Here is a 19,535-nt window from a genome sequence, read left to right on the forward strand (position 1 = left end):
ATGAAGACAGCCTAAGAGACCTCTGGGACAACATTAAATGCAACAACATTGGCATTATAGGGGTCCCAGAAGGAGAAGAGAGAGAGAAAGGACGCAAGAAAATATTTGAAGAGATTATAGTCAAAAACTTCCCTAACACGGGAAAGGAAATAGCCACCCAAGTCCAGGAAGCGGAGTGAGTCCCATACAGGATAAAGCCAAGGAGAAACATGCCGACACACATAGTAATCAAATTGGCAAAAATTAAAGACAAAGAAAACTTATTGAAAGCAGCAAGGGAAAAACGACAAATAACATACAAGGGAACTCCCATAAGGTTAACAGCTGATTTCTCAGCAGAAACTCTACAAGCCCGGAGGGAGTGGCATGATACACTGAAAGTGATGAAAGGGAAGAACTTACAACCAAGATTACTCTACCTGGCAAGGATCTCATTCAAATTCGATGGAGAAATCAAAAGCTTTACAGACAAGCAAAAGCTAAGAGAATTCAGCACCACCAAACCAGCTCTACAACAAATGCTAAAGGAACTTCTCTAAGTGGGAAACACAAGAGAAGAAAAGGACCTACAAAAACAAACCCAAAACAATTAAGAAAATGGTCATGGGAACATACATATCGATAACTAACTTAAACATGAATAGATTAAATGCTCCAACCAAAAGACACAGGCTTGCTGAGTGGATACAAAAACAAGACCCATATATATGCTGTCTACAAGAGACCCACTTCAGACCTAGGGACACATACAGACTGAAAGTGAGGGGATGGAAAAAGATATTCCATGCAAATGGAAATCAAAAGAAAGCTGGAGTAGCATACTCATATCAGACAAAATAGACTTTAAAATAAAGAATGTTACAAGAGACAAGGAGGGACACTACATAATGATCAAGGGATCAATCCAAGAGGAAGATATAACAATTATAAATATATATGCACCCAACATAGGAGCACCTCAATACATAAGGCAAGTGCTAACAGCTATAAAAGAGGAAATCGACAGTAATACAATAATAGTGGGGGACTTTAACACCTCACTTACACCAATGGACAGATCATCCAAAATGAAAATAAATAAGGAAACAGAAGCTTTAAATGACACAATAGACCAGGTGGATTTAATTGATATTTATAGGACATTCCATCCAAAAACAGCAGATTACACTTTCTTGTCAAGTGCTCACGGAACATTCTCCAGGATAGGTCACATCCTGGGTCACAAATCAAGCCTCAGTAAATTTAAGAAAATTGAAATCATATCAAGCATCTTTTCTGACCACAACGCTATGAGATTAGAAATGAATTACAGGGAAAAAACCGTAAAAAACACAAACACATGGAGGCTAAACAATACGTTACTGAATAACCAAGAGATCACTGAAGGAATCAAAGAGGAAATCAAAAAATACCTAGAGACAAATAACAATGAAAACACAATGATCCAAAACCTATGGGATGTAACAAAAGCAGTTCTAAGAGGGAAGTTTATAGATATACAAGCCTACCTCAAGAAACAAGAAAAATCTCAAACAATCTAACCTTACTCCTAAAGGAACTAGACAAAGAAGAACAAACAAAACCCAAGGTTAGCAGAAGGAAAAATCATAAAGATCAGAGAAGAAATAAATGAAATAGAAACAAAGAAAACAATAGCAAAGATCAATAAAACTAAAAGCTGGTTCTTTGAGAAGATAAACAAAATTGATAAACCATTAGCCAGACTCATCAAGAAAAAGAGAGAGAGGACTCAAATCAATAAAATTAGAAATGAAAAAGGAGAAGTTAAAACAGACACCGTAGGGCTTCCCTGATGGCGCAGTGGTTGAGAGTCCGCCTGCCGATGCAGGGGACACGGGTTCGTGCCCCGGCCCGGGAAGATCCCACATGCCGCGGAGCGGCTGGGCCCGTGAGCCATGGCCACTGAGCCTGCGCGTCCCGAGCCTGTGCCCCGCAACGGGAGAGGCCACAACAGTGAGAGGCCCGCGTACCGCAAAAAAAAAACAAAAAAAACAGACACCGTAGAAATACAAAGCATCCTAAGAGACTACTACAAGCAACTGTATGCCACTAAAATGGACAACCTGGAAGAAATGGACAAATTCTTGGAAAGGTATAACCTTCCAAGACTGAACCAGGAATAAATAGAAAATATGAACAGACCACAAGTAATGAAATTGAAACTGATTAAAAATCTTCCAAGAAACAAAAGTCCAGGACCAGATGGCTTCACAGATGAATTCTATCAAACATTTAGAGAAGAGGTAACACCCATCCTTCTCAAACTCTTCCAAGAAATTGCAGAGGAAGGAACTCCCCCAAACTCATTCTATGAGGCCACCATCACCCTGATACCAAAACCAGACAAAGATACTACCAAAAAAAGAAAGCTACAGACCAATATCACTGATGAATATAAACGCAAAAATCCACAACAAAATACTAGCAAACAGAATCCAACAACACATTAAAAGGATCATACACCATGATGAAGTGGGATTTAACCCAGGGATGCAAGGATTCTTCAATATACGCAAATCAATCAATGTGATACACCATACCAACAAACTGAAGAATATCATCTCAATAGATGCAGAAAAAGCTGTTGACAAAATTCAACACCCATTTATGATAAAAACTCTCCAGAAAGTGGGCATAGAGGGAACCTACCTCAACATAATAAAGGCCATATATGACAAACCCACAGCAGACATCATTCTCAATGGTGAAAAACTGAAAGCATTTCCTCTAAGATCAGGAACAGGACAAGGATGTCCACTCCTACCACTGTTATTCAACATAGTTTTGGAGATCCTAGCCACGGCAATCAGAGAAGAAAAAGAAATAAAAGGAATACAAATTGGAAAAGAAGAAATAAAACCATCACTGTTTGCAGATGACACAATAGTATACATAGAGAAAAAATGCCACCAGAAAACTACTAGACCTAATCAGTGAATTTGGTAAAGTTTCAGGGTACAAAATTAATGCACAGAAATCTCTTGCATTCCTATACACTAATGATGAAAAATCTGAAAGAGAAATTAAGGAAACACTCCCATTTACCATTGCAACAAAAAGAATAAAATACCTAGGATAAACCTACCTAGGGAGACAAAAGACCTGTATGCAGAAAACTATAAGACTGATGAAAGAAATTAAAGATGATACCAACAGATGGAGAGATATACCATGTTTTTGGATTGGAAGAATCAATATTGTGAAAATGACTATACTACCCAAAGCAATCTAACAAATTCAATGCAATCCCTATCAAATTACCAGTGGCAGTTTTTACGGAACTAGAACAAAAAATCTTAAAATTTGTATGGAGACAGAAAAGATCCTGAATAGCCAAAGCGGTCTTGAGGGGAAAAAACGGAGCTGGAGGAATCAGACTCCCTGACTTCAGATTATACTACAAAGCTACAGTAATCAAGACAAAATGGTACTGGCACAAAAATAGAAACATAGATCAATGCAACAAGATAGAAAGCCCAGAGATAAACCCATGCACCTATGGTCAACTAATCTATGACAAAGGAGGCAAGGATATAGAATGGAGAAAAGACAGTCTCTTCAATAAGTGGTGCTGGGAAAACTGGACAGCTACATGTAAAAGAATGAAATTAGAACACTCCCTAACACCATACACAAAAATAAACTCAAAATGGATTTGAGACCTAAATGTTAAGACCGGACACTATAAAACTCTTAGAGGAAAACATAGGAAGAACACTCTTTGACATAAATCACAGCAAGATCTTTTTTGATCCGCCTCCTAGAGTAATGGAAATAAAAACAAAAATAAATAAATGGGACCTAATGAAACTTAAAAGCTTTTGCACAGCAAAGGAAACCATAAGGACGAAAAGACAACCCTCAGAATGGGAGAAAATATTTGCAATGAAGCAACTGACAAAGGATTCATCTTCAAAATATACAAACAGCTTGGGCAGCTCAATATCAAAAAAAACAACCAAATTGAGAAGACCTAAATAGACATTTCTTCAAAGAAGACATACCAGTGGCCAAGAGGCACATGAAAAGATGCTCATCATCACTAATTATTAGAGAAATGCAGATCAAAACTGTAATGAGGTATCACCTCACACCAGTCAGAATGGGTGTCATCAGAAAATCTACAAACAATAATTTCTGGAGAGGGTGTGGAGAAAAGGGAACCCTCCTACACTTTTGGTGGGAATGTAAATTGATACAGCTGCTATGGAGAACAGTATGGAGGTTCATTACAAAACTAAAAATAGAACTACCGTATGACCCAGCAGTCCCACTACTGGGCATACACCCTGAGAAAACCATAATTCAAAAAGACACATGTACCCCAGTGTTCTTTGCAGCCCTATTTACAATAGCCAGGACATGGAAGCAACCTAAATGTCCATCAACAGAGGAATGGATAAAGATGTGGTGGTACATGTAATTGAGTTGGCCAAAAAGTTCATTCAGGTTTTTCTGTAAGATGTTATCAAGCATGAACGAACTTTTTGGCCAACCCAGTACAATGGAGTATTAGCCATAAAAAGGAACGAAATTGGGTCATTTGTAGAGATGTGGATAGACCTAGAGACTCATACAGAGTGAAGTTAGTCAGAAAGAGAAAAACAAATATATTAACACATATATGTGGAATCTAGAAAAATGGTACAGATGAACCTATTTGTAGGGCAGGAATAGAGACGCAGACATAGAGAATGGAGATGTGGACACAGGGGGAAGGGGAGGGTGGGACGAATTGGGAGATTAGGTTTGACGTAAACACACTACCATGTGTAAAATAGCTAGTGGGAACCTGCTGCATAGCACAGGGAACTCAGCTCGGTGCTCTGTGATGACCTAGATGGGTGGGATTGGGGGTGGGGGGTGGGAGGGAGGTCCAAGAGGGAGGGGATATATGTATACATATAGCTGATTCACTTCATTGTACAGCAGAAACTAACACAACATTGTAAAGCAATTATACTCCAATTTAAAACAATAGTGTATTTCCTCCAGCTTCTGTTGATAATATTTGACACGGCCACAGTGCACTTAATAAGACCAGGAAATTAACTTTGCTGAAGCACTGTCGAATGAACTACAGACCTTGTTTGAATTCTGCCAGTGTTCCCACTGGCATCGTTTTCCTGGTCCCAGGATCCAGTCCAGAACCCACGTTGCACTTGGTTGTTGCGTCTCTTCCTTAGTCTCTTCCAGGGGGTGACGGTTCCTGGGTCCTTCCTTGTCTTTTGTGGCCACTTTTGAAGGGTGGCTTGTTTGGTCGGTTTGTCTGTCCGTGTCCCGCAGCATGTGTTTGCCTGAAGTCTTCTCGACGTTAGGTTCAGGTTGTACGTTTTGGCAGGAACACCACGGAGGTGATCTTGTACATTAGATCCTGGGTACCTGCTGTCGATCAATCTGCTTATTTGGCAGATTTCTCTCTGGTCAAGTTATTCTTTTCCTCTTTGTGTAAATATCCTGTATGGAGATACTGTGAGACTGTGCCAATATCCTGATATCCAACACACCCCGCCCACTGATTTTATCTTCATCCCTGGTCTTTGCTGCAGCAGTTATCACTGAGGTGTTTGCCCAGTCGGTCCATCTTTTTAAGTGTCAGCTCTGCTGCCTGGGAGGCGGGGAAGGTCATCAGGGTGCCTTCATTACCCGACTGTGAAAAAAGCAGGTCACCACATAGTCTTTCTCCAGTTCAAAGGAGCGAGCTTCCCTTGCTAGCCAAGTGTTTCAGTTTTAAAGGAAGGGGAGTTGATTTTTTTCCAGTGTCTTTTTCTCTAAGTTTTAACCTGGTGAATGCCCTTCCTAATTAGGAGCTGTGCCGACTCACCCTTCACTGGTCACTGCACCGTGTTCCTCTGGTGTGTGTGCCTGTGAGAAACTGCCCACACGTCCCTGTACAGTTTTTTGCCTCTGTATTCAAAGGCGAAAGTGGGCTATGCTTTTTTTTTTTTTGTATATCCAGTTTTTATATTAGGGTAATACTAGCCTTGCAGGATAAATTGGAAGGCTTTTCATCGTTTTCCGTTGGTCTGGACCAACTTAATCAACAGGAAGTATCTGTTTTTTTGTTTGTTTGTTTTTTTCCGGTACGCGGGCCTCTCACTGTTGTGGCCTCTCCCGTTGCGGAGCACAGGCTCCGGACGTGCAGGCTCAGTGGCCATGGCTTATGGGCCCAGCCGCTCCGCGACATGTGGGATCTTCCCGGACCAGGGCACGAACCCGTGTCCCCCGCATCGGCAGGCGGACTCTCAACCACTGCGCCACCAGGGAAGCCCCAGAAGTATCTGTTTTAATAGATCTTGTCGGACCAGCCCTTTGGGTGGCCTTCCTTGGTCACGGCCCTGGTCAGGATTCCCAGGACCCTTGAGCCCCTGTAGGCAGTTTGCCTGTGTCTCCTATCCGTCTGGAGTTTCAAATGCATCAGGAGGAAGCGTACAGATTTTTTTGCGGGGTGATTTAGAATGATCTCTGCATCTAGAATCATACCCTTTTCTCATTGTGGTTTGTTAGATGTATTTTCCCCCTTTGCTCTCTATCAGAGTTTTTAATATTTTTTCAGAAAGCTAGCTCTTAATTTATCAAGTTTGGTTATATTTTTTTGTTTGATATTTTATTATTTTCCCTTAATCTTCACTTTCGAAATTCTGCGTACCTTTTGTGTGTGTCGTTTATTTGGCTTCTTTTCCTGGGTCCGTATTTCACGTACTTTCAGTCTTCTTTCCTAACAGGCGCATTTAAGGCCCCAAACTTCACTTTTGCTTGGCTCCTCTTTCCCCCATCAGCAGCTCCCGCGGGCCTGACCTTTGACATGCACACAGAATCCAGCAGCTACACACGGCGTCTGCGGCCCCCGGCCCGGCCGCCGCCTCTCCTCCCACCCAAATTGTCGCGACAGCTCCCTAGCGGGTCTTCCGCCTCCACAGCAGCCCGAGTGAGTCACTTCCCCACGGATGCTGATCCTCAGGTTAGAACAAGCTTTCAGGCTTGGGAAACATTTTGGGATTCCCTCTGTCTTCTCAACAACAGATACAAGAACCATTACATATATAGGTGTCCATGGGGGTGGGGGGCTTGCTGGCCACTTGAGCCCTGGGGCTCTAGCCCAGGAGGTGGCGGGAGCTGATGGCAGGTGGTCCGGAGCAGAGGCTCCCTCTGGACGAGGGTCAGAGTTTACAGGCTCAGTCCTTTGAATCCATCTTTAAACACTGAGGCTGCTCCTGCTGTGTGTCTTTTGTCCCCAGAGCCCCTGAATTGGGTCAGAACCTTGCTGTGAAGCCCCTCCAGGGCCACTCTGCTCCCAAGGTGAAAGACTTCTTCCCTGGTCTGTGTCCTAAACCGTGTCCAGCCTTGGCCCGGCCCAGCACACGAGAGGTTCTGCAGTGAGGTGAAGTGATGGTATTAATATATTCCAATAATAAATACATGAGAAACTCAGAATAAAAAGCCAACGACATGGAGAGGACCTGAGCTTAACTATAAGCCCTCGCCCATTATCACAGTCCCAGGGAAAAGTTACAGATCAGGTTTAAGTTCTGTGTCATATTCAAGTCTAAAGGAGTTAAAGTCTGAAATCAGACCCCGCGGCCGGACGAGCTCAGAAGCTGCCCTCCCTGGTTTCTCACTCAGCTGCTCTCGGTGGAGGGGAGTCTGCCTGGTGGAATAGGTTCTTTCAGAGCCCAGGCCTGGCTCTGTCACACACAGGTCCACTTGGGCCCCTCAGGGCCTCAGACACTGCATCGTTCTCTCGCGCCTCAGTGAGGAGACCGGGCAGCCTTGGACACAGGTATCCCAGGCAGCAGGACACCGAGGACACCGGCAGATCCCGGGGAAGTCTGAGCAAAGCTGGTGGTCAGGGATGACCTTGCCTTGAGCCTCCCTGTCGTGCAGGATGGGCGACTTCAGAGCTTCAGCTAGGGCGAGAATTTAACCTCCCAGCAAGGGGTTAATTTTGGTCCTAGGCATTTACCATCCTAATGTCCGTTTGCACAGAAGCTGCCCCTGTTCTTAGGTCTGCGGTTTGGAATTGGGGACTCCCCTTTGGGGACAGGTGCCCTCACTTTCCTGTGAGGGGGCACTTTCCATCCTGGGCCACAGGGCCTGTCGCCCAGTGTCTCTTACTCTGGAGTCCTGGTCCCCGGATGCCTGCTGCATAGAGTGGGTGTCTCCCTCCAAGGCCTGAACCACCGTAGAGCCAAGCAGAGACCGGCAGTTGGGAGGGACTTGGGCCCAGGGAGAAGCCTCAAGATTCCGGTCAGGGTTGCTGTTCTGCGGCCTCTGTGACCCTGAATGTGGCATGGAGTCAGGTGGTGGTTCTGATGTGCCCACCTGGGCCTGGCCCTCATGCTCTGAGAAATCCAAAGGGCCTGGAATGCACCCTGTTTCTGACAACTGAGTATTTCCCCAGCCAAGGTACTTAGGAGATGCCGTTCCTTGAGCCCTGGTCTCTGCTCTCCACGCCCCCTCGAGCTAGATCCTTACCCCAGTGGTGGTGCCCCCCTGGGCTGGGCTGAGCTCTCTGGGGAGCTGGGGGCCAGGAAGCAATCGGACTCTGTAGAACGGACAGAGCTGCCCTAGCGCCATGCGTCCCCCAGGGCCACACTCCCACGGGGACCAAACTCCTCCAGCCCCATGGCCCTAGCCTCACCACCTGCTTATTTTGAGCCCCCGATTCCACACGTTTGCTTGATTTCTTGGTCCCCAGCCTGTCACTCGATGTTGAGGTCCCCATCAGTAACCCCTCTCCCCTGCATGCCCAGGCTCAGAACAGGTTGAAAGGAGAACAGAGAGGAAGCCTGGGCGGTGAGGATGCATCTGACAGCAGAGGGAGCCGCCTTTGGTGGAGAGCTTAGATGGGCGGGCCTGAGGCTCAGTGTCTGGTGCGGGTGTCCAGGACCATCTGCGGAGGTGGGCCGAGCCCCAGCTGGGTCCCAGCTGCGCAGGGCCGGCCCTGGAGAACAGAGAACACTTGTGTGCAGGGTCTTCTGCTCTCCCCAGTTTTCTTCAAAAGCATCTTCTTCAGTTTCGTTTTCTGCTATTCCCCCCCCGCCCCCCACCTTTTGTTCATATACTCCCCCCCGCCCCCAGCCCCTTGGCCCATATACCACATGGACAGTGGTAGGAGTGATAGCAGTGATAGGGACCAGGTTTCCTGCATGCTGACTGCTGGGCTCTGGGCCTGGTGCTCTGCCTGTACTAACTCACGTGCACCCTCCTTGTGGTGACCGGCCTGCTGTAATCCTGCAACAGACTGGGGCACAGAGAGGCAGGGCAGGGCTTCTCGTTGGGTGGTGGCAGGCAGTCAGCCTTTGCAGGTAAATGGGGCGCTCTGGTTTGGGGCTGGTAGAGCCCTTGGACCCTGCAGGGTTGGCCCCAGTGGGGAGTCTTCCTGCTGGAAACATGTGGGACTTATATTTAAGAGTGACTTGGTTATGTCATCACTGGAGCCTAGATGTAGTTTTGTAGATATGTTTCTGTCTTTTAAGATTATTTAAAACAATGTTTTTATTTTCCCTGGCCAATGTAATTTTTCTTGGGGGCTTTCCTCTTTGATGTGGACTGGAAAAGAATGTTACCATTTTAAGATCTCTCAAAACATGTCTTTGGATTTGTTGTCCGTACAAATGGAAATTCAGATAATAGTTCTGTTCTTAACTGAAGAAAAACAGGAAAAGAAAATAAATTTCTTGCTACTTGGAATGATAAACACGGTGAAGCATATGCCGTATATCCTGACAACAGAAATTCAAGGTCGGAAATAATTCCTTTCCTCCTGAGTCTGCCTTCAGCTTCCCCGAGGAGTGCAGGAGCTGAAATCTGCTCCTAATTGTAGCCTGCAATTAAACACATGATTTCATCCCAGCTGATGTCTTTTTAGCTCTTCTGACATGCATAACACGAAAGCCCTGTAGATTTGAGCGGCCACTTTAATCTGCTGGGAGGTCACAGCAAGTCACTGTTATCTGAGCACGACTGGCTGCCCAGTGGGAACTAGATTCTTCTTGCCTCTAAAAAGGGCACACAGCTCGTCTTCTCTCGGTTTCCAGGGCTACTGTCTGTGCCTGTTCTGCTGAGACCCTGTGTGAGGTCAAGGGTCATCGGAGCGAGTGCCAGCAGGTGGGGCGGAGTCGAGCTGGTGGGAGTCCCTTGCTGCTGCAGCGGGTCTGGTATCCAGAGCCCCGGAGCCGAGCTGCTCTGAGGAGGGAGCTGGAGGGGCTCCTGGTTCAGGGCCGTCCTGGGCTGCTCTTCTCCTCGGCCTGTCCCCCAGAGATTGGCCTGTCCTCCGGAGGTCGGCCTGTCTCCTTGGAGGTCGGCCTGTCTGCCCAGGGGTCAGCCATCTCCCCGGAGGCCAGCCTATCTCCCCAGGGGTCAGCCTGTCTCCCAGGGGTCGGCCTGTCCCCCCAGGGGTTGGCCTGTCCCCCAGGGGTTGGCCTGTCTCCCCAGAGGTCGGCTCTCTCCCCGGAGGTGAGCCTGTCCTCCAGAGGTCGTCCACCCCATGAAGCGAGGGCTCCCTGCCCAGGGGAGCGTGGGGAGCACCAGAATGAAACAGGTTTCCCTCCTCCAGGTCCTGAGAGCCCATCCTTGCTGCGGTGCATGGTGACCCCCAGGGCCGGCATGCAGGCGTGGTCCCCGAGTGTGATGCTGAGAGCAGACCCTGATCCTGCACAGGCACGTGCCGGCCGCGGCCCTGAGTGCTTCTGTGCTCGGCCTCCTTGAACTTTCACCATGACCCAGGGCTTCTCATTGGTCTCCCTGTGGTGCAGGTGGGATGCCGAGGCCTCGGAGCTGGTTGGGGGCTGTGTCCAAGTCTTGTTGCCCTTCACATCCTGAAGCCGGTGGAGCCTCCTCCAGGGAGCCCCTCTGATTCCCTCCTCATCCCCTAAGGGGGGACTCTGACCTCCAGGGTCGGGATTCCTCAGGGTTGAATGGTGCCGCATCATCACCACCCTGCACCCACCTGTCGCCTGTGAGACCCTGGGCATGAGTGCCGGGCTGTCCGCGCCCCTGAGCTGAGCAGGGTCTTCTGGTCTCCAGCAGTGAGCCTGGCACTTCATTGCTGTGAGTTAATCTTCAGCGGGGCATGGATCTCGCCCTCCCTCTACTCCTTCATGGTGGGAGGTAGCAGAAGGGCTCACACTGTCTTTACGCTGTGGACCCGGCACCTTCTCCCTGCTGGGTTGATCAGGAACGGTGTGCAGTCACTCGAGCAGGTGTCCGCATGTGTCATCGGCTGCGTTTGGACCCAGTGCACATCAGAAGTTCTCGGGTGGATGGAGGCAGCGTTCGGATGATTGCGCGGCACCAGCTCTCAGAGCGTGTGCTGGGCTTTCTTTACAGACGTCGTTTGTGAAGAACGTCGTTCAGCATTCGGGGGTTGATTAGATACTGTTTGATTGATTGGACACAGTTGGCGTGGGTTTGGGTTAGAAGGTTCGGAATAGGACATGGAGAGGCGCTCATTTCTGGGGCGGTCCGTGGCCACTTTGAGGATGCACCCCGGGAAGCAGGATGGCTCTGCAGCCTCGCTGGGGTGTCCCCTCTGTTCTCTGGCCTGTGGGACCTTCTGTAGGTTGACCTGCCTTTTGGCCTCTCGGTGAGGGACCCCCCTCCGCGTCTCACACAGAGGGGCCCGCCGGCCGCTCACAGGGCCGTGTAGGAGGTTGTTCTGGGGGAGCCTCCTAAGCTCTTTGCCTACTGTGTTTGCTTTGTTTAAAAACGTTCGTTAGGAAACATGCAGAGAACAGACACCGGGGGCTCACTGGCCAGGCAGTCTCGTGCTTCACGTGTCTCTCAACTGCCCTGCCCCCCCGCCCGTGTGGAGGTCGCTACCGCCCTGCCTTTGTTGTTCGTCTTCCTGCCGTGTTTCTTCATGCATCTCTCTCCACAAGTGATAGAATTTGTTTTGGTGTTTGAACATACCATCTAAATGGTGTTGCACTGATGTGTCCTCGCCACTGTTTAAAGATCACATTGTGGGTTTGAGATTTGCTGCGTTGACAGGTGTGGCCGCTGAATGGTATTCTGTGGGAGAATTCAGGCAGAGATTCTGCATTGGTTCCCCTCCAGGACAGTCACACTGGGTCCACTTTCTCTCTTATAAACACGGCCAGAGTGAACACCCTTGGCTATCTCCTTTTGGATAAGAGATTCTAGAGCAGACGCCCCAAAGTGGAATTCCAGGTTTGTAGGGTTTGTTCAGCTTGAACTTGACCTCCACAGTGGTTGTACACTTTACCTTCTCAGTGTCTCACAGGCCTGTTAACCCACGTGTTCCCTGACCCTGCCCTCTTGCCAGGTCTGCAGAGCCTGCGGAGGCCCTCTGCCGTGTGGTTTTGTGTTTTCCTTACTCGGGGGCGCAGAGGGGGGAGTTGGGCGGTCCTGCTCCCGGGTTTCTGATTACACTGATCAAGGTTAGCTTTAATCTGAGGTCTCCAACTCTTGTGACCGTTGGAATTGCTCTTACAGACGGCAAGTTCGGTGCCTACATGCAAGTTCACATTCAGAACGATGGGCCTGTGACCATTGAACTGGAATCTCCGGCTCCTGGTGCTGCTACCTCCGACCCAAAGCAGGTAAGCCCAGAGTCAAGGGTCGGGTCTGTCTCCTGGGAGCCGCTAACATCTTTTGACCCTGATTTATTTCCTGGAGCACTTCTGAGTCTGAGGTGGAGAAAACGCCTCATCGTAGTAACCTAGAGTTTATTCGCTACATCCCTTCCCGAGAACGCACCTGTCGCCCCGCGTCTCCGTGCTGCGGCCTTGCCTCCACCTGACTCCATTCCAGAGCCCAGTCCTCCTCCAGGCTGGTCCTGGGCGAGGTGCCTGGGCGTCCACAGGCCGCTGGGTGGCAGCAGAGGAGCGGCACGGCTCCCCTCGGCCGGACCCGGTTCCCGAGTGTGGAATGGTTGCGTGGAGTGGGTTTATCCCAGGTGTGGGTAGATGTGCCACCTGAGGGTCTTCGTAAATCTTTATTTTTCTAAAGCAACGTCTGACCTGGATTTGCTGCCAACTCTGTAAGCTTTCAGAAAAAATTTAATTAAACTAGAGAAAGGAAATCTGTGCTAGTCCTTGTGAGCTGTGTGCTTCTCATAGGTGCTTAGCACTTCTGAAGGCTTTAATTAATGCAGCTGCTCTGTGGCCTTTGAGAGGCAGGAGGGCAGGAGGAGTGAGAGCTGGGGGCGGGCAGCCCTGTTCTCCCCCTGCCCCCGCCTTCTGGGACACCGAAGTGGAAGGATGCAGGGGTGGTGGGGAGTATTGTGTAAACGTAAAGCTCTGTGACCTGTTCAAAGTCATCATTTCCAAGGGGAACAGACCTTTTCTTTTATGTTACTGATCCTTTGGATTGATAGAGAAGCAGGAACACATCTGGCGCAGTAGTGCTGGGCTTGAAAGGTGATAATTGAGGTTCCTGGAATTACTGATAACATGAAAGAAAATCACAAGTGAAAAGTCCACATGAAAAATTAAACTTTTTATTTTGATGTAACTTGAGACTTACAGGCAAGTTGAAAAGAGTCAGAACATTCTGTAGAATGTTCCTCGGTTTCCTTCCCTGTGGTTACACTGAGGTTGTGCATTTGACAGGTTCATCTTTACCTTGTTTCGCAGGATACCGGCCTCTCCCGGTTTCCTCTTGCCCCCTGGCTGTTCTCCCTCTGCTTTTATTTGATCACTGTTTCGTTGTTTTGATTTATTATTCTGCTTCAACTGTATTTGGAGAGAAAATTTAGTCAAGTTTTTTTCATTCTAAATATTTTTCTAGAAGTGATAGAATAATACATGAAATCTTTAGGCTCTTCAACCTTCTTGAGCAAGCACCCCCTCTTCTTTACCATAAAGAAAAAGACAACTTTTTTTTTTTTTTTTTTTTTTATGGTACGCGGGCCTCTCACTGTTGTGGCCTCTCCCGTTGCGGAGCACAGGCTCCGGATGTGCAGGCTCAGCGGCCATGGCTCATGGGCCACCTCCGCGGCATGTGGGATCCTCCCAGACCGGGGCACGAACCCGTGTCCCCTGCATCGGCAGGAGGACTCTCAAACAATGTGCCACCAGGGAAGCCCCTAGAGACAACATTTTTTAAATTTATTAACAGGCCATGCTAACTTGTTACAGTAAGAAAGTTAGTTTCGTTAGTTCTGAATCTTTTAGGAGCTTTCCCTTCAAATGCAGGAGTTATCCTGAGTCAGTTTCAATTACTTGTTCTAGTTAATGGACTCCAGCAGCCTCAGACCCTATAAACTGCCCAGATCTCTGTCCCCGAGCTGTCAGGAGGTACTGGTAGGCAGGCACAGGGGGCTCTGGGGTGGCCTGTCTGCCTTCCCCCTTTCAGTAAGAACAGGCTTCCTCTTCGGGCTTATAGCTGAGTTGTTCACTTTTGTGTTGTGTTTTAAAAATACAGGTTCTTTAAACCTGAACAAATGAACAATGCGTGTGTGAGCTTTTTTTTTTCCTAATTGAAGTATAGTTGATTTGCAATGTTGTGTTAGTTTCTGCCATACAGAAGAGTGATTCAGTTATACATATACATATATCTATTCTTTGTCATATTCTTTTCCATTATGGTTCATTATAGGATATTGAATATAGCTCCCTGCTCTACAGTAGGTCCTTTTGTGTGTGTGTGTGTGTGTGTGTGTGTGTGTGTGTATTTAGGCATCAGGTGTCTTTTTAGTGTGTGACAGTGTGTTGGGCGGGGAGGAAGTGACGTGACCCGGTCCCTGCCCCGGGGACAGATTCAGGGCAGCATAAACCGGGAAGGTTCTTGACAGTGACGGGGGTAAAGGACAGTGTCCGACAACTTGGGACACATCACAAGGACACCACTTCATGCTCCGCCTTAAACCCCTCAGTGCCTTCCAGAGACATCTGGGTTCCAACCTGAACCACGTGCCTGGCTGCTGTGGCTCGTGGCCTGCTCTGCACTAGCCCCCTCAAGACCCCCACTTCCCCTGCCTCTGGACTCTGGTCTCAGCGTTTGTCTCCTCCTCGGAGGGTATCCTCTGACCCCTCATCCCCAGTGAGCCCCCGTCAGCCACTCGTCCCGTTGCTCTGAGTCTTTTTCACTGCCTGGGGCTGAGCCTGGGGTGCACTTTGTTCTGGAGTCGTGTGTCCTGGGCCCGTGAGCTGTGTGTCTGTGAATGTCCTTCTGGCACTGCCGTGGGCACAGAGCTGGCCTGGCCTCCCAGGGGACTGGTGGTTTTGCTGACCTTTAAGGATGTGAGGTGGGGGGAGGAGGCATTCTCAGTTGTTGTTTCCAAACTTGCACTTGAAATAGGGCTAAATTCCTGTTTTTAAGAGTCCCAGAGCTCTATTTATGGGTCATGCAGCTACTGCTGGTGAAGACTGGGCTTGTAAAGGCAGCTCGTTGTGTGCCTGCCTTAACCAGGTCTCTGCTCGGGTCTGGAAGTGGCAGCCCCTGCACATTTCCCATGGCTGCATGGGCACCACACCCAGCGCAGTAGGGGCTGCAGTGTGGGTCCCCTGATGTTCCCGACGGAGAGAAAGTGGAAGAAGATGGGTAGTGCTCGCTCTGAGGGACATCCCTCAAAGAACAGGGGGTAGAAGCAGTAGCAGAGCCACCAGACAGAAGACAGAGGCTGTCTTCCCCATTGCACTTTTGTGGAAGAACATGGTTCTGGTAGGAACATCCTGATTATAACCTAGAGAAGATCGCTAGTGCGTGAGTTCTTCTGTGGGTGGCTAGATAACAGGGAAATTTCAACACCCTTGCCAGCCCGGCCTGTGGGGAGAAACTTACTGTTGCTCTTGTTTTCATCTTAATTGCTTTCCCTTGGTGGGGGGTGTTTTCCTGAGTCTCACATGGTTGGGATTGCACGTGGTGAGAGCAGGTGGGAGCTCCCCCCCTCCCCCGCCCAGGAGGGCATTTCAGTAATTGGAGGGCTCTTTCCTGGGGCCCAGGGCTCACCTAGTTCACAGTGTTGCCATTAAGTATTTATATTTTCACTGATTTAGTGGGCTTGTAAACCTCACTAAATGAAAGGCTGGAATGAGCTGAAAAAAATGAACTTTCAAATACACATCCTTGAATTGGCTCATGAGTTTATTGACAGATCTCTGGGATAAGTTGACCAGTGAAGAATGGTGCCAGAGCTTTTCATTTCATGCTTCTCTGATTATCACCCTCACCTCGCCTGTAACTTTCTCTGCACTCGTCTTATCAGCAAGCACCCATCCCTTTGCCCTGAAACCTTGGGACGTCGAGATTGAGACACTGGTGGCTTCTGTAGGGTCAGGAGGAAATGTGTGGGCTAGAGAGGGGGTGCGGAGGGAGCGCCGGTCAGCCTCATTTACCCGTACTTTTCAGTAACACGTGCTGCAGAATCCAGAAGGTGAAGCAGAGGACAGGCCAGGACACAGGTGGCAGCCCCCCTGCAGGTGCACAAAGGTGGATCTGAGTTACCGCACAGTTCAGTATGAGCGACGGTCTAACGAGAAGTGTTCTGAATATAAGAAAGAGTTATACTGATGCCCGTACGTTTGCATTTCTTCATGGAAGAACGTTTATTTAAACGTACGTATTCCCTTTTTCGTCCTGTTTTAGGCTTGAACTCTGGTGCGAACTCCCCGGTCTCTGTTGGTGTCAGTGTGAGGTTTTGCGTGGCCTGAGCCAGGCCACAGAGCAAGCTTCTGGGTCTGGTTGCCACAGTGGCACTGGATCCTGTCCTTCACTCCAGTCGCTGGTTCATTGTGTCACATTGATTTATTGGACAAATGTTGACTGAGGGTCCTGCCTTGTTTATACTGAAGTGTTACTAAGACAAAAGCGGGAACTTAGCAAGAGCTTCATCACAGAGTTTTTGTTGCTGCTCGTGTTCATCTCTGTCACCGTTTCACCGTGGGTGTGCTGGTGACCTTGGGTCCCGGGACCTCACCTTGTACGGAAGCCTTCCCAATGGGGCAGTGCTGGCACCTGCCAGACCGCTGGGGCTGTGGGCATCACTGCTGGTTTTCTCATCCTTTCGGCGCGAACATCCACTTTCCTGCATAACCATCTGGCCAAGGGTCGGGTTTGGAGGCTGGGGGGCTTCTCTGCTCGAGCAGCCAGGGCCCCTGCTGAGTGCCATCAGTGCACGGGTGCCCATGCCCGGGGCATGTGTGTCTGGCTGGTCGGAAGGGTTGGGAGCCTCGTAGAAGTTTCCACCCAGGCTGGCTTCTTCTGAGTTGGGGAGCTGCAAGGGCTTGCTTTTGTTTTAGCATTTTAATTTGTTTTTATATAGATGGTTGTCCTAACTCAGTATATACCATAGAGTTAAAAAGAAGCCTTTCCAAGAGATACATGACTGGCTCTGCCTGGAGACCCATTGATTGATTGATCAGTCGCCAGAACTTCATCTTTGCTTCTTCAATCCATAATGGGTCACCAAAATTGTGAAAACTGAAAAGAGTTTGTTTCCTGCTATTGGAATATGGCTGGTAAATTAAAAACTGCAATCTTCTCCTCTTCCACCTTTGATACATGCAACATTTCTTAATCTCCAACTAGAGAAAAACATCTGTTTTGCCTTAAATAACTCTCTCAGGGCACTAATGGGTTAGTACATTTAAAGCTTACGGGTTTTGTTTGTTCCTGTGTATGTGTTTTGGGCAGATTCTTAGTTATTTTAATCTTCTAATCTCATTTGGGGATGTGCTAGAAAGACAAAACTCCTTACGTTACTGAGTTGGCCTACTGAAGATTAACTAGCATCTTTCTTTATTCCCAAGGGAGGGAGGTAAAGTTTATCCTGCCAGGGATTATACATTGAGCACAGCAGTAATGTAATCATCCAGACTCAGAATTATCGTTGGGAATTCTTAGCTTTTTAGCTAAGTTATTAGGAGCTTCATAGTCTCGGGTAACTGTAGAAAAATGTTCGGCCAGTCAGCGGTATTTTGTAGAAAGCCTTGTTCAAACATCTGCGTTTCTAACAGAGAGAGAAGAATGATCTGGAAATGAAGGAAATAAAAAGTGAAGCTCTTCCTATAATTTTTTAAAAAGGGCTGCTCAATAAATAAAACCCTTCACCACCCAGAGGTGTTTTGCCAACATCTGTCAGCCTGACTGACCAAGGGTTTATCTCTTTTTTAACCTGATTGCTCTTTAAGATAAGGTCAGGATGGGAGGGTGGGGTGTGAATTGGGTCACGTGGGCTTTTAGGGGTTCATGAACCACCCTGGGCTCACCCAGGTTTTCTTAGTGCCTGTGCACGCCAGTGCTTTTGCTGGGAAGTTCCAGGGCTTTCATCAGACCCTCCGAAGGCCCCAAGGAAGTGAAGATGCTTGGGGGGTGCTGGGAGCAGTTGGGTTCAGGGATTACTGTTCTCTGTCCACCAGAGTCACTCAGGACCACCCACTGTAAGCGCCGAGGGTTTGTATTAAAGGGAGGAGTCTTGGACACCACCCCACCCCACCCTCCGCCCCCAGGTTTTCTGAATCCGAGTTCCTGGCGTGTATGGACGTGGAAGGCAGAAGAGTAGCAGGTTTGTGTGTTTAACCAGTTCTTCCTGTGCCCTCCAAGGACACTGATGTAGAAGAACTGCTGGGCCGGAGGCAACTGGACAGTCGGACGTTGCCATTTTAATCTGCTCCAGGCGTTGGTCTCTTCTGGACCACGCTTCATCCCCAGCTGAAATGTCTAAAAATACTTTACAACCTGTGTTACTGCAGCTGCCAGGAAGCAGGCTGGCTGGGCTTGATTATTGAGGTCACATATGAGGCCGTTGGCATTCATCACTGCCCCTCAGTACCCATCCCCCACCCGCCCAGCGGTGATGGAAATATTCCCAGGGCACGGGGACTTCTCGACGCAATTACAGATGTGTCAGGAAAAGTCGATAGAGCGACAGCAGCTCAGCACGTTAGTGACGTATGACAGGCCCTCTGCTGAGCGGCACTGAGGCCTGAGCTAGTGGAATAACTTGTTTCTTAAGAGAAATGAACCCGAAGTGTGGGCGAGATTGTAGTGCTGTAGCCTCTTAGAGTTTTTAGTTGAAAAGCAATTTATAGTTCTCTTGGTTTTTTGGGTACCAGACATGGAATGCCTTACTCACTGGTCGGCTTGTTGATTGGACTAGAATAAAAACCGGGGATGACCAGCACCTCAGTCTTTGCTTGGAGAATTGCAGTTTAGTGAAATGCATGATGTCGAGGCTTCATGGACAGTTGACTAATCACTTTTGTTTAAACACACGTGGGACATTGTTAAACGTTCATCTTTTATGGTGCATTACTTGTTGGGTTTATGGTAAAGGCTTTTCGCATTGAGCTGTAGGACTCGTTTCCTGCAGGTTATTCACTGTTTCTTGAATATTGTGTTTCTGTTCATCCCCCTGAAATGAATTCCCTCTCTCTTTACCTGTTGCTGTCTTCCCCATCTTTAAGGTCTGTTTCAGACAGTGCTTCATCCAAGGTGCTCACCTCAGTGCCATCCAGGCAAGGCCTTCCTGCCTTTGAGCCCTCACTGCGTGGTGTGGTCCACGGACTGAATACCCGCCATGTTTCCCCTTTGTTAGTTTGTTTGTT

At 48.3% G+C, this 19,535-nt stretch overlaps 1 protein-coding gene across 1 annotated transcript in view; it reads left to right on the forward strand.

The window, feature by feature from the left end:
- DTD1 (D-aminoacyl-tRNA deacylase 1) overlaps positions 1–19,535 on the forward strand; it is a 107,560-nt gene that overhangs the window by 13,593 nt on the left and 74,432 nt on the right. Inside the window, exon 4 of the mRNA XM_030872453.2 lies at positions 12,481–12,587. Coding sequence (XP_030728313.1) covers positions 12,481–12,587 — 107 coding nt within the window. The remainder of the gene's footprint in view (positions 1–12,480; positions 12,588–19,535) is intronic.

The sequence above is a fragment of the Globicephala melas genome, chromosome 15, assembly GCF_963455315.2.
Source record: "Globicephala melas chromosome 15, mGloMel1.2, whole genome shotgun sequence".
Lineage (NCBI taxonomy): Eukaryota > Metazoa > Chordata > Mammalia > Artiodactyla > Delphinidae > Globicephala > Globicephala melas.